Source organism: Mastomys coucha, unplaced genomic scaffold, assembly GCF_008632895.1.
Source record: "Mastomys coucha isolate ucsf_1 unplaced genomic scaffold, UCSF_Mcou_1 pScaffold20, whole genome shotgun sequence".
Classification (NCBI taxonomy): domain Eukaryota; kingdom Metazoa; phylum Chordata; class Mammalia; order Rodentia; family Muridae; genus Mastomys; species Mastomys coucha.
The window spans coordinates 18,644,567-18,659,643 of record NW_022196903.1 but is presented as its reverse complement, the minus strand read 5'-3'; the positions used below and the strand labels follow the sequence as shown (position 1 = coordinate 18,659,643).

The 15,077-nt window shown below is 38.9% G+C and overlaps 1 protein-coding gene across 24 annotated transcripts in view; it reads left to right on the top strand.

Moving 5' to 3' along the window:
• Positions 1-15,077, top strand: part of Cadps2 (calcium dependent secretion activator 2) — a 529,581-nt gene that overhangs the window by 407,404 nt on the left and 107,100 nt on the right. For 15 of the 24 annotated variants that reach the window (XM_031381283.1, XM_031381275.1, XM_031381285.1 and 12 more), the window contains 4 exons: positions 216-317; positions 5,634-5,697; positions 8,538-8,661; positions 10,500-10,520. In XM_031381283.1, the coding sequence (XP_031237143.1) occupies positions 216-317; positions 5,634-5,697; positions 8,538-8,661; positions 10,500-10,520 (311 nt within the window). The remainder of the gene's footprint in view (positions 1-215; positions 318-5,633; positions 5,698-8,537; positions 8,662-10,499; positions 10,521-15,077) is intronic. The other 9 variants (XM_031381287.1, XM_031381289.1, XM_031381279.1 and 6 more) reach the window with 2 other exon arrangements.

The window sequence follows — 15,077 nt, the reverse complement described above, 5'->3', positions numbered from 1 at the left end:
AAATGGCTGCAAATACTTCCATTAAATTTCCAATGTAAACACAGCTAATACTAATATGCCTTTTACTTGATTCTTTGAATGATTTAGGGATATATTTGTATATATAAAGTCTTTCAAGGTAAATAATCTCTTAATACAGATCTCTCTCTCTCTCTCTCTCTCTCTCTCTCTCTCTCTCTCTCTCTCTCTCTCTCTCTCTCTCTCTCTCTCTCTAGGCCTGATGGTATTGGAACGGTTTCAGTGGAAGAGAAAGAAAGATTTGAAGAGATAAAAGACCGACTTTCTTCGCTTTTAGAAAACCAGATCAGCCACTTCAGGTGTGTATTATGTTTGTGCCAAGTATCTGTTTTTCCAATCAGGCTTTATCCTCCATCCTCCAAGACTTTTCTTATTCAGTCTTCTTGCCACAGTTAACATTAGGTTCCAATCACGTGCAGTGTTGTGATCCAGTCTTCTCTCTGCAGTTGTTTGTTTCCACTGTTCCTGTAGCTTAGCCATACCTGCTGCAATGTCTGTCAGCTGTAGCTCATGCTTTCCCTCAACATTTTCATCCTTCCATGTTTTTCTTTTTCTGTCCCAGCTCTAGAGACTTCTCTTTCTTTTCTCTGTCCCATCAAACAAGGAGTTTCCTACTATGGGAGCATTCCCAATTTTTCTGCTAAAGAATAGTCTCAAATATTTTAGCAATTGTGTGTGCTTTCCACTTGTCCCACTGAAACTTGGTTAATAGTTTCCTTGCTTAATCTATTAGATTCGTTTGTATTCACAGAATAAGTCATAGTACCTGGTGCTCCTTGTTCTGAATGATTAGACTTCAATAGTACGAATCATTGGCCAAGTGAAAGATAATCAGCTTGATGCTATTATTACTCTGGTTTTAGGTAGTCACAAAGAACCCAATAGTTAGAAATGTAAGTAGAAATATGCTAATATGTTTTCTTCTATTACCACTCTTATTAGTACTTTACATCAATTAATTTTTTTCTTAATGGAATCTCTATCATGTTGTACTTATATGATTTGGAATCATTTTAAAAAAAATCAGAAACTTTATGAATGCACACCCCCACCAAATTGTTATTTCTATTTGAGAGTGAATGACTTGTAAGCTTGCTGAGATGTATGTGTACCCCCAGCTTTCTTTACCAGTACAGCTCTCCTGTACCAACGCCAGTCTATGTTAAGACCCTAGACAAGGTGATGGTACCTAGCCTGAGTGGCAGGAACAGAAACATCACCCATGGTCAAAAGTTACTCTTATAAATTTCTGTTGTAAAACTTTGATAATAACATGCCTCTCCCAACTCATATACCCAGCTGTCCCAAAGCTAGCAGCTGTTCAGGCTTACTTGTTGCAAGCATCTCTCCTTAAGTGTTTCACTAGCCTAAGAGCAGAAGCCTACACCTTTAGATAATTAAGACTTCCCTAAGATCTTAGCAAGAGTCACCTTCCTCAAGGACTGTCTTCTTCAAGAATTCCCCATATGCACACAGCTTCTTTTCACTTTCTAATAATATACATGGTCACACATGTTCAACAGACATTTGAGAAAAGTATTTAATGTGGAGGAAAGAGTCTAATGCATGCAAATAACAAAAGGAGGCGACTATTTGGAAACAGCAAAAATTGTATGGGGGAAGGGAAAGTGGGGGAAGGTTATTGAAGTCTTTAGAGAAGTTTCAAAACACGGGGCATCTATCAATCAAAAATGAGATTGAGGAGTTAAAATAAGACTTCAAAGAACAAGTCTGAACTCTAGAGATAGTATGAGAATGTTCTGCATGTAGAGACACACCGCTGAGAGGTTGTTTATGAAAACTTCCGGAGGGTACAACGGTTCTCTTATAGCTCTGTGAACCTCCATTCAGCAAAAACTGAACTTTGACTTCACCACAGAAAGGAATTTAAGAATGGGACACTATAAAACAAAGCTAGAGTTTGTTTAAACTAATAAAATAAGAAGGCACTCCCACAAGTGTGGATGTGGTCTTCTCAACTCCAGCCACTTAATGTGCTCCTGGTGGTCTCCAAGTGACATCACAAAGGTTGTTAATACCTTTCTCCTTTTTTGGTCTCTTAGATAAAGAAGATCATAGGGTGGCTCTGGGGGTACCCTGGGTAGGATTTCAATTGATAAGTTAAAGCCATAATCAATAGGATTGCACAAGAGTTAAGACTATATGTTACCTTAAATGGGGTTTCTGGTAAGAGTCCTAGAAGCAGGAACCTTATAGTTAGTTTATAGCTAGGGAAGGGAAATCACCTTATAAAGCCTCACCAAGCAGAATGAATGAGAAAGTATGCGATGGGGAAAAGGAGACATCATCATTCATGAGGGAAGTACAACTTAAAGCTGCAGTCAGGTCCAGCATGGTGGCCCGAGTCTGGAGTCCACAGGCCTCCAAAAACACACAAAAACCTCTTAGCATAGCTACAAATCAAAACAGCAAATCTGAACACTGAGAAAAAGGAACTTTCAAATGTTGTGGCATGAAACCCACTCTGGGACCTAGGTTAGAGGGTTCTTGACCTTATAAACACTCGTGGCAGATGGGACCTCTTTCATGCTTACACCTCCCAAGCGAAAGGAAAGTCCATGTACACCAAAGGATGAATGGTAAGCCCTACCAAAATTGTTCATAGTTAAATGAAAATTAGACACATGAATATTGAAGACTAAATGGATAAACAGTGTCCATATGGAGTGGTACAGCCTCCACCAACCCAAAGGGATGAAGCGCCAAGTAAGCACACACACACACACACACACAAAGTACAACCTATGTCCTCTTAGATAAGATTCTTGACATGTAATCTCGTCCAAAGATAATCACTGCTTGTCTGGGGTAGGAAAAAGGTCATAAATTTCTTTGCCTCTGCTGACACTTTACAAAGTAGATACACTGTCACATTTTAAACAAATGTTATAATTTAAATACATGCAATTCATTCTAGATCATTGCGCTTCCTAGCACTGAGGATATAGCTCATCAGGTGACACTTAGCTATGTCACCTGTTATGTCCTGCGGTAAATTCCCATCACCCAAAATATAAACAGGAATTCCTTCATAGCAGGACATTGTCAGCCTATCAAAAACTGAAAACTCAAGAAGTAAAAAACACAAGCACATGCTTTGAGGCTAAAAAGTCCAAATGTTAAAAAGAGTCAGCCAAAATTGACCTTTTTCTATTTTCTAAAAACACAGAAATTACTTGAGGTAAGTGAGAGCAAACATAAAGGACTCAAGATCTGTATTGTGGAAGACCCATTTGAGGAAGCATGCAAGGTTCTCATAGAATTTCAGTAATTATTAAGGCTGCATTTAAATAAGGAAGGGGTGCTGCTTTAATCATAGGATGGGCCTAAGCTAGCTCATTGCTCTGTAAAACTCACTAACCAAAATGGGAATGAGGTTGGCTTCAATTCACTAAGATTAGGTATTAAATGTGGCTGAATTTTATTCAGTAACTGAATGGTTTCCACATTGCTTTACTATTGCGTAGCTGTCAAGAGGGTTTAAAAAAAAAAAAAACCAAAATATTTATCCTGAAGGGAGGCAGAACAAAATGATTCCCTTCTTTTATAACTTGCATTATAAAGATTAATTAAGCTTCTGTGCAGTTACTTTCTAACGGTTATTGATTCAGGATTACTCTAAATGTGCTGAATTATTTACACATCCTGCACAGCCAATGCTAATTCAGAACATACCCATTGGGACCTCAGAGGCCTGAAATGCTAAATGTAATCTGAGGATCAGTAACATTCCATTCATAAAATGTGTCACCCGCAGGTTAATGGAAATAAACAATAGCAAAGACAATGGATGGATTATGCAAATGCTCTGAAAAGATTAAGCAAGGGGAGGGAACTACAAGGAGCCAATTGGCGCTTTATTTAAATGTGGATTAAGGTTTAAAGTATACAGAATGATTAAAGCTACTTCGCTAATTTGCTGAGGTCTAAAAAGCACCATTTCACAGGAACCTCTATTAAAATAAATTGATTGAGGCTTTTCTGGAGTTGAGGGGAACATGGTATGGAGAGGTAATACTGAGCAAGGATATCTTCTAACAGAAAATAGATGATAAATCCTTGGAAGAAAAGCCTGGCTAACTATATTTGGAAAGTATGCACTCACGTTTATCTTTACTGGAGAAACTTTTATAAAACTGACAATCCCCAAACAAACTCAAATACATCTTTTAAAAGGAAGAAAGAGATGCGTCTTTTATTCCTTTTTGTTTTTAGTTTAGTTTCTTAAACATCTTTTAACTTGAAACTTCAAGAGCGTTCTTGGTAAATCCATCCAAATTACAGCATGGAAAAAAAAAAAAAAAACTTCATTCTACGGTCACCATCGGATGATTGAGCAGGATGTGGAGAGAAGTGAACTTCTTCCCAACTCATTACTTTACAGATTTCTAAGTTAAAGTGGGGTAGCAGCATAAAGATGGCCAGCTGCCTGCAACCTGAGTCCTAGGAAGGGAGCTACAGCCTCAGAGCGGTGGTGGGGTCTTTGCCGAATCTGGTTCAATAAAGCCTGTGGCTCCAGATGGACTTACCGGTTCTGATTCTCACACGTGGAGACTGACGTGAAGAGAGGAAAGAAAACCCACCTGTTAATCATCCTGTGGCCACTGACCATAGAATGAGTCCACTCTCTCTCCCTGAGCCCCAATTTCAGAACATTCCCAGTTCTGCAGCTTCCACTTATTACTTTGCAGTTAGGATCCATCAGAGAGAAAAAAAAAGAAAAAAACAGTTGGGATCTTGACTTTCCTGAGGAAATACTGCGCAGGGTTTGCATGTTCCTGAGAAGGTGACAGAATTAAACACCATGATTCCTGTGTAGTGTCTCTAAATTGGGGGACTGGAACTTGGTTGATCTTAGAAGTTAGGAATATGGTGGATGATGTGTAAAAATCGCACATAAGGGTTGCGTCAGAACATACCACACACTAGACCCAAGCAGTTCCACGTGTAAGAGGTTTAATTGAGAGGGAGAGAGGGGGAAGTGGAGCGGAAAGAGAGGAGGGAGAGAGAGAGAGAGAGAGATGGAGGAATGTTCCCCATGTATATATATGGGTTGTGATGTAGTGGCCACGGGTAAAGGTGGGAGGTGAGCCCAATGGATTCTGGGAATATGGTGGCTGTTGCCCTGGCAACAAGTTTGTGAACCCGCCCATGCATCACCACAGGCTTTGGATGCTCTTATGCTAACATAGGATCCCTTCTTCTCCCACACATTGCCAGCTGGTATGAGAAAAATCCTTTCATTTTCATCTGGACCTTAAATACCAAATCTTAAACAAGACAGTTTTAGGTGTTACACAATAATCCTCTCTCCAGTGTAACTTCCTTAATGTCTGTTCTTTTACTGCACGTATCATGAAGACCTGAGAATCGTTTTCATCATAGTTGGCGCCTTGCTAGTTCAAGACCTTGAAATCACACCCTTGGCAAAATCTAACAGTTAACATCCAGGGAACTCAATATTCTAACTTGTCTTCAAGGTTCTGCACTGACGCCAAGTAACAGAAGGCGAAGGCGTCGTCATTTAGCTCTCATTTAGCTCTCGCGTTAATAGTAGATGTTTCATGTTTCTGTCCCTCCTTTTGTCTTTAAAGATACTGCTTTCCTTTCGGACGACCTGAGGGTGCTCTAAAAGCCACGCTCTCCTTACTTGAAAGGGTATGTATGAGGGTCTAAAGGTGCCTGTTGTGTTCTTGCGGGCTGGGTTCCAGCTGTTGAACTGTGCAGTCTTGGAGTTAGAACTTTTTGCTGAGCCCAGACCACTGTGCCCATACCTTTGCTTACTAACTTTTTCACCCTCTCCCTCGTACTTCCTTTCTCCCTCGAAGCCTTTCCTCCACCGTCCTATCCCAATACGGTGTTATTAATGATATCAGTCTTTGCATCTTCCCCCCCCACATAGCATCTCATGAGATGTTTTGTTGTTTGTTTTGTGTTTTGCTTTTAGTGGTTTCTATTTTTCAGGCCACTGCACACTTGCCTTTTATGGTCCTCTCTGATTCACTGGTTTTTCTAGCACTTTTAGCCCTCATGCATGTGAGTGTTGTCTTGTGAAATGATGGCCATGCGTTCCTTTCCGTTCATTTCAAGCTCCACATCTGATGCATTGTCATCAATGAATTCACAAGTCACAGAAATACATTTCCCCAGCAAAACTATATAGCAAACAAGGTTTTTAAAACCATCCTTTAAAACAATTTTTAAGGCATAATGTGTGCTATTTCTGTAGATGTTGCAGGTAATATTTTTTCATGTTTATAAATCTGCTGAAATGCTGTGAAGTGCTGCCAGCTGAGTAATATGGTTTTAGCAACTCTTCACTGTAAGAATTATAAACAATTTTGTTTATTCTCTATAGCTTATGATTTTATTATGCTGGCCCTAATTTGTTGACTTTATCTTATCTATCTTTCTGCTAAAGTAACTTTAGAAATTACTACCTATTGGCATGTCTACTAGAAAAGGAAGCAAAAACATTGTTCAGAAATTGAGAGGTAGGGCTTGACCCAGTGAATAAATGAAATCTTTGATTATAGGTTAAGTCCATACATGTTATACTCTTGTCTTCTGTTTTGTGTGCCTTGAATGAAGTCATTCATTCAATAACAGGCTTTACTAGAGTTTTTATGTTGTTAAAAACTATGTGTAGCCTTGGATTTTTAAAGTATTTATTCTGTTCTGTTCCTTAAGGCAATTGGAAATAAGTCAGTTCTCGAAGTTGCTTTAGCTTTTGTAACTGAATACCATCTCGAGTACCTCACACAATCTCTGGTTTCCTGGCAGAGTCTTGCTTCTCCTCCCCAGCAGGGAGGAGATAGTATTCCAGAGATGGCCCATGACAGGCGGCAGTGTGTTAGCAACCCTTTCTAGTTATAGTCACTAATCACATCTCCTACTAAACTGAAACAGAAATGCTGCGGGCCACTCACTTCTTTATTTTTTTAAAAATCTCTCTTGACTTCCTAGCAACTTTCAAAAGCAAAATAAAATCTGTAAGTGAATTTTAACACCTTTCATGCTTTGGAAGTGCCTCAGAGGATGGTGAAATGCGTAGACAAAAACCATGGTTTAGCTCCTAGAATGTGAAAGAATAGCTAAATCCCAGCTTCACTTCTGGGGCAAACATACACATTCTAATTTCTTGTTATTCTTTCTACTATTTGAAGTTTCTCAGCATGAGAAGCTTAAGTAAAATTCATAAGCCTGTATATGCAACAGCAACATCTTGATGGTAAGTTTTGGCAAAGGTTTCATTAAATATAATAGTTTATATTCTATGCCTATACATATTTTACTTTACACAGGTTTTTTTTTTCTTCAGGCTACAAAGTATCTGCATTCTGTTTCTGAAGTACCAAATATATGTTGTAAATGAAATTGATAATAAAAGACCTGATCAATGATAAAGTTAGCTGATTTCAAGAAAGAAAATCTTGCCTAATTACATTTGAAAATACTGTCAGGGCTTATTGCTGCTTGTATACTAGAATAAATTCAAGAGTGTTCAAACATTGGTAAAAAGAGATAAAAGTAATAAAGTCTCAAATGGATGCTTTCAGGTTCTTTAGTACTTTTTGCAATTTAAGAGATTAGTAGAATACTTACCACACTTAAAAAGCACCTTTATTACCTTTTTCTCATATGCATCATTGTTTGAATATAAACAAAGCATAACAATTACATTCAATACATGAGAAAATAGTCTGCCTAACAATGACTAACAATCTACAATAGGAGTTATAATGAAAAGTATCAGTGCATGGCTAGAACATGTTTAAAGTACCTTTTGAATTTTTTACTTAGCTGTATTTGCTCCTTGTTAACAATAAAACATGTTAAGGAAAAATATCCAAGAATACATTTTAGGAACCCAGCAGAGAAAAACCTTCTTTTTTATCTGAAGCTGAAGAAAATGTCCCTGAGTCTTAGAGCTTGATCTCACTTGTTCCACAAAGGCAAAGACGCCCCTTCCTCTTTTCATACTTCAGCACACTGTGTTCAGCAGATCACAATTAATAATATTTAATATGTTATTTTTACAGCACTCCAAAATTATGCCCGTTCATGACCGAATTGCTTCTTAAGATTTTTCCACATATAACTCAGAAGACTTTGGGCTTTTACATAAGGAGTATCCAAGACAAACTTTGTTTATCACTTATGCCAAGGGCTGTAATCCTGATCTGAAACAGCTGCTCTAATGGTGTGGAGGATCCCTGGAGGAGAAGTGACAGTCACACTGAATCCTGGTGACCTGGCCTATGGGAGGTTTTGATGTTCACAAATGAGGTTTAGACAGGAGGAACCAATACTGAAGGATTAGGTCCCAGTTGTGAAGTCCGGACTCATTACTTCCCACAAGTTACAGAAGACCCCTCCCCCTTCCCAGGAACACTCAGGTCTGGGGCAATTGGTATAATTTGTTTTTAGAGTGTATTTTATGCAGCGTCTCTCCTCTCTTCTTTTCCGCCCACCCCGCTTCTCTCTCCTCTCTGTAGGTTTTAATGAAAGACATCGCCACCCCTATCCCCGCGGAGGAGGTGAAGAAAGTGGTCAGAAAATGTCTGGAGAAAGCTGCCTTGATCAATTACACTAGGCTCACAGAATATGCCAAAATAGAAGGTCAGTGCCCTGAGCAATTGCCGAAGTGGCTGTGAGAGCCGACAATGCCTATTAACTGAGTTTTCTATGAGAAGTCCTTTCCTTCCCTGAACAATCCTGTGCCCAGGCAAAGGGAAATGTCTCATTAAAATCTCAGCTGGCGAACCGAAGCGCTTTTTCCTATTCATCGCTTTAATATGCCTCCTGGGACTTGGCTTGAATGAAAGACCCAGGATCCATGCTTAAGTTGTTCTTTGTTCTTATTTTGAGTTTTCAAGAAACCAAAAGGTGTTTTCATGGGTTGTATTTTTTTTGACATCACTGTAAGTATATCTACCATTTGAACCATGGGCTGTGGATGCTTTGCTGATTGGTGTCAGTGTAGCATTGTGTAATTTTATTTTCTGATCTGCACTGTCATTGGGTGGAGGATGAAACTTGTTGATTGTTCCGCGGGCTGGAATAAACGGGTAGAACTTCCTGCCGCTGTTAATTGCTGGCTCTACATTGATGCGTTTGAAAGATTAGACCTCTTGAGAGAACTGTGCACTTTTTCTCTTTCTTCGAGTTTTATTCATTAAGGACACTGATATTTTAAATGTTTAGAGATCAGTAGATGGGAAGTTGTGGCCGCGTCACAAGATCAGCTTTTATTTTTCAGTCTTTTGAACTGGTTGACTCCAAAGTATCAGGAAGGATTTTTAAGTTATTTGTTCAAATTGTCATAAGGTTGACTTACATCACACATGGGTCATTACCACAGAGAAAGGAAAAGTTTGTGTTCTGTTAAATATTTATATCTTAAAATAAGAGGGAAGTCATCCTGTAGACAAAGATCAGTAACTTTTAGTATTTTTAGATTGTGCTCAGTGGACAGTTAATTTATAATTAGTTGGCATTAGGATAATTTTATCAATATTCAGCCAGTGGAAACAACAAATATTCTGTCTTACCTTTTTTTTATCTCCAAATCTGGACAAGCTCTCTAACAAGCATGTGATAACCAACCTCCTGAGTGATTAACAAAAAAGCCATCTCGTCACCATAGCAACCAATATTATATCACGAGAGTAACAACATGAAACCTCCTTAGTTACCAGCTTAACATCATTAATTACGATATCATGTTGTGTTAAAGCAAACGCAGTGAACACTCGGTCATTTGAAGGAAGTGGAAGATGAACACTTTGGTTTTCACTTGTGAATACTCGTTCCACGTAGCTCTCATGTTGGGGATTGTTGAGTGTTCCAAACATGATTGAAAGAACCCATCCATGAACTGACATTAAAACCTCTCAAGTTTGTGGGGGATCTTCAGCCATTATAATGGAAATACATTTCCAATTTAAAATTTGCAGACAGAACCTTTTCTCTCTGAGCTCCTCTGGCAATGTTTCACGTCTATGCAAGAATACTGAGACGGTAGGCTACATTTCACCATGTAGCTCAGTGGTTTATAGTTGTAGAGTGCATTGGGAAGAAGGTGGAGGGTCGTCTTTTATACATAGAAATGTTGGTCCTAAAACCAAGTGGAGAGGAAGTAGGGACCCTCCCATGTTTTCCTTTCCTGGAGTTTAATGAGACAATATTCTAGAAAATGTATCCCAGCAATCCAGTCAAGGACTGCCAAGCTGTCTTATCTCAGAAACATGAAACATTGCTCATTCGCTGAGGACAAAGTTGCATGCTTTTTCAATTTCTCCTTCTACACTTCCTATTCTGATTTTCCTTTGTAAAAAGAAGTAATCCTTTTTTAATGTTCAGGTCAAACCAAGAACACATCAAATGAGTTAGAAATAGAAAGGTGGGCTAGTTTTCTCTGCTTGCTTGGCCTTAAATTCTCTTTTCTTATGTTTTAGGGCCTGCAGAAAAGGAGACAGGTAATGTTTCTGCATGCACGTGCCATTATTTCTAATGTGGTGGTATATGACATTTTAGAAGTAATTGTTTGAAGTACAGCTGTCTTAGAAATATATAAGCACATATTTAATGTATATGAAAATGCAGACATGGGACTATTCACAATTTATACTATAAGCCTGTCCACCACTTCCAAAAGTCTCCTCCTACCCTCTTCATTATTACCATAACCAAGAGGGAAAACAACAAACAGCTCTATGTACTCAGAGCACTTTTAGTTGTACAAAACACCTGTCTGGAAGCCCCTCTGCTGTATGGTACGTGTCTACAGTTCACTCATCTTATGATCCGAAGCTTTGCACAGTGCCATTGATACTGTTCCACTTTACCTATGTTGAGACATTCTTTCTGCTCTGTCTTTCCTAGGATTTTTAGACCACTCAGTGGTATCATGCAGTACTTGTCTTACTAGATCAGCTTAATTTTGTTGGCACAGCGCCCTGCATGTACATGTAGCTCACAATGGCTAAGAGTAGGATTTCCTTCTTCTCTAAGGCTGAGTGATATTTCATTATCTGCATATAACAAATTTGCCGAATGCCTTTGTCGATCAGTACACGTTGAATTGCTTTCATGGTTTGTTTATCATGGATGCTGCTGCAAGGAGGTTGCAAGTACTGATATGTGAAGGCTTCTGTTCTTTTGGATAGAGAGCAGACTCCGTGGTAGATCTATATTCTTACTGTTTTCATGCTTTTTCATACTGCTTTGCACAGTGCGCTGCGTAAATTTCCATGCTGCCCACAGTATCTGAGCTCTTCCCTTCTTGTCCTTGCCTACCACTTGTTATATAAGGTGGCAGGGATTCTGTAACCATGGTTGTTGTAGAGGAAGTGATATTTTATTAGAATTTACTTGCATCCCCATGACGATTTGTGACACTGAATATTTTCATATCAGCAAGGGACCCACTGGGCATTTGTAGGTCCTTGTTTGATAGATGTCTAACTCTATTCCTTTGCCAGTTTTCATTGGGTTATTTGAGGCTTCTCTGGTATTGATTAGTATGAGTGTATTATATATTTCAGATGTTAGCCCTCACTCAGATGTATTTTCTCTCATCTGTAGGCCTCCTTTCTGCTGTGTTTTCTTCTTTCCTATTGGTTACATATTCTGACATCTTTAAGTCGTAGTCTCCCCATCAGAGTGCCTGTTTGTTTTCACCAGGATACTGAAAATACTTACATATTTACAGAACTATTAATAATGCTTTCTAGGAAGAATATGTGTTATTTTTCTCTGAAAGATCAGCAGCAGTTCTATATGAATTCAGGGCAAGAAACTAGAGGCCATATTAATGTTATATATTATGTCTTAAGCATGGTCACCAATCTTATTTGGAAACTGTTACCAATACGTGAAGGGTTCTCAGATCTGGAAGAGAGAAGCATCTTCCTTTATCACTCTTGAAAACTAGCAGAAGAGTCAAAAGCAAAAGTGCTTTGACATAAAAGTCAGATGTTCTTAACTCTGAACGAATGAGCAGGGGCTATAAAATCCGTAAGGAAATTTTGTGTGTGCACATGTGCATGGGTGCATGGGTATATATGTATGGGTAAGTGTAGGGGTGTGTGTGTGTGTGTGTGTTTCTGAGTCTCTGAAATATTAAAGGTTTCATTCCTTTTTGTTTTTTTTTTTTTTGGTTGGTTGGTTGGGGTTTTTTTTGCTTCTTATCACAACTGTAATTAATTTAACTGTACATACCATTTCCTGTACACTCTACCTGTTCCCTCATCATCCTTGCAAGGAGACTCCTTCTTGCCTTGCTCCTCTTGTCTTTAGGTACCTAGCCTGATGACAGGATCACTGTTCCGAGTTCTTGTTAATTAGTTTCTGTCTGAAACAGTGGTGCTTGAGACAGTGATAAATCCTCCTCATATCCACTTGGAGCGCCAGAGACAAATATTTCTTTTCATTTTTAAGCTCACATCTTCTACTAAGGGCTCTATTTCTTGCTTTTTCCACAATCTGGGTCCTGAAAGGTGACAAGTATAACCCCCTGAGAGACAAACGGGGGATGAAAGATACTCTACAGTAGTTACTGATTGTACTTGAAAAAAAATAATTAGAATAAAATGAGGTTTTTAATCATCTCAACTCATAGTGGCCCACACAGTATCAGGTAGTTCCATGTTCTTTAACAAAGTCTTTCAAAAGATTTTGCAAAGCCAGCAAAATGGCTCAGCAGTTAAAGATGCTTTCCACCAAGCTTGGCAACTTAAGTTCAGTCTCCAGAACCCATAGAGTTGTATGAGAGAACAGACTCCCCAAGGGTGTCCACAGGCTTCCTCATATGTGTCATCGACACACACAGAAGGTAGATCAACAGACAGACAAATAGACAGATAGATTGTGTGTGTGTGTGTGTGTGTGTGTGTGTGTGTGTGTGTGTGTGTGTGTGAAATATCATTTAAACTCCCATAATATATAACATGGTTGTTCTGAAAACTGATTTTAGCCTAGCCTACAAGCAAGCAGTCGGGGGTATCTGTGCCTTTCTCACTTCTGTAGAGAGCACGAGTCATCCATCTAAGACTAGACTCAGGCCTGATCTTGATGCTTTGGAGCTTTGTTTCTTCCATAGAATAGGACAAGCTCCTAGTGCGCCTCGGGATGCATGTGTGGGCAGGGTGCCTCACAGAAGTCTACATGACTCAGGAGAGGAGGTTTCCATAAACCTTGCTGCCCCTGCTGGGATAGCTTCCTTTCACTCCTCTTTACCATCCTTTCCACCATTCACCTGAGGCCATCTCAGCAGCTTTAAGAAAAATAATTTTGATAAAGCTAGATGCCTATATAGAAAGGAAAAATATAAATAATTTGATAATTCTCTAAATCAATGAGAGATGTTTAAGAAATATATATATATATATATATATATATATGTATATGTATATATGTATATTTGGTTTTTCAAGACAGGGTTTCTCTGTATAGCTCTGGCTGTTCTGGAACTCACTCTGTAGACCAGGCTGGCCTAGAACTCAGAAATCCTCCTGCCTCTGCCTCCCAAGTGCTGGGATTAAAGGCGTGCACCACTACCACCCAGCAAGAAATGTATATTTCTTTTGTTGCAAAAAGTTGTAAAGAGATTTCCTAGTTAGTGACCATCAGGAATTTTTTAAATGAATAAAAATGAAGACATGAATTACCTTTCTATTGATGAATTTTTTAAAAAATTCTCTTGAACATCTCTACTACCTACAAAAGAAGAATGTTCTGCTCAAGATTTCTTATGATTTTGTCATCCATCTGAATGTCCTAAAAGTTTACCAAAAAAAAAAAAATGTTTTTTATAGAAGTCAGTGAGACTTCAAAAAAAAATTTGTACTACCATCATCAAAATTCTGCCTATTTGTGGTACCACCTGATGTCTGAGATTCAAGAACACAGCCTGTGCTTTCTACTGGATGCTGGGCTTCTAAGACTGTCAGACTCAAAATGATAACATTTTGTGACAATCCCTTCAGCCGTGTTACAAAAGCTTATGGTTCATATTATTTTATCATAACTTTCACCTCAAAATAAAATTACTTATGATTAAGACAAAAAAAAATCTTCTGTGACAGGCCCCGTCTAAGCAACTTTGTGATGCATATTATTATGATTATTATTTCAGAAAAGCAAATGCGTAGCTGAACAACTTGTCTAGAGTCACAACCCTCACAAGTAGGTCCTTTAGGGCTCACCTTCCGCAAGCTTCCTTGTTGGAGCTTTCCTCCGACACTTCCTCCCCCTTGGAAAGTTTGTTTCATTACGATCTTACTTAGACAGATTTTTCTTCATACATCTCGGTTGCTGTGTTTCAAATGCTTTCTGTTTGTATGTCTCTTCCTAAACCAGAGACCACAAAACAGTTCATCCTCCACATCATTCTGTGGTGTGAGCCTCTTGAGGGGACAGAGGGGCTTTGTACTTCAATAAGCGGTTCAACCCCAGTTTAGAGGAAAGTACCAGGTATGGCACGTGATGGTACCCAAGAAATATTTATTTAATAAACAGATGAGCTTATGACACACACAGTAATCTGGCTACTTACAGCAGAAAGAACATCCATGAGCTGGCAAGCCGCCTTGTAAAAGGTCATTCGAGCCAATCGCTGAATAATGAAAATACATGGTGGAAACTGGTCACTTAAAAAACAACAGGGCTGAAAAAAATAAACTAGAGTCACACACTCTTATTGCAGGAGACTGAGGCTCCAACACAGGATCAGAGAAGGCAAAGGCTGCAACCGTATTTACAGTATAAAGCAATCAGCCTGTTTTCACCATATGATGATCCCACTATGCTGCTCAGTTGTGGTTCATGGTTCTCTCTCCTTTGGGATCCTTCCTGTCCGCTGGCGGCACGTGTGCAGGATAAAGGGGTTTAAGAATCTAATGACTGATTATTAAAAGCACTCAAAGCTTTTCATCTTGGGTATTACATGTTACATATAAACTGGTAGTTCTCCTTGAGCGTTCAATTTTTGGAAAATCAATTCTTATTTAACTTGGGAGCCATACAATACTAGT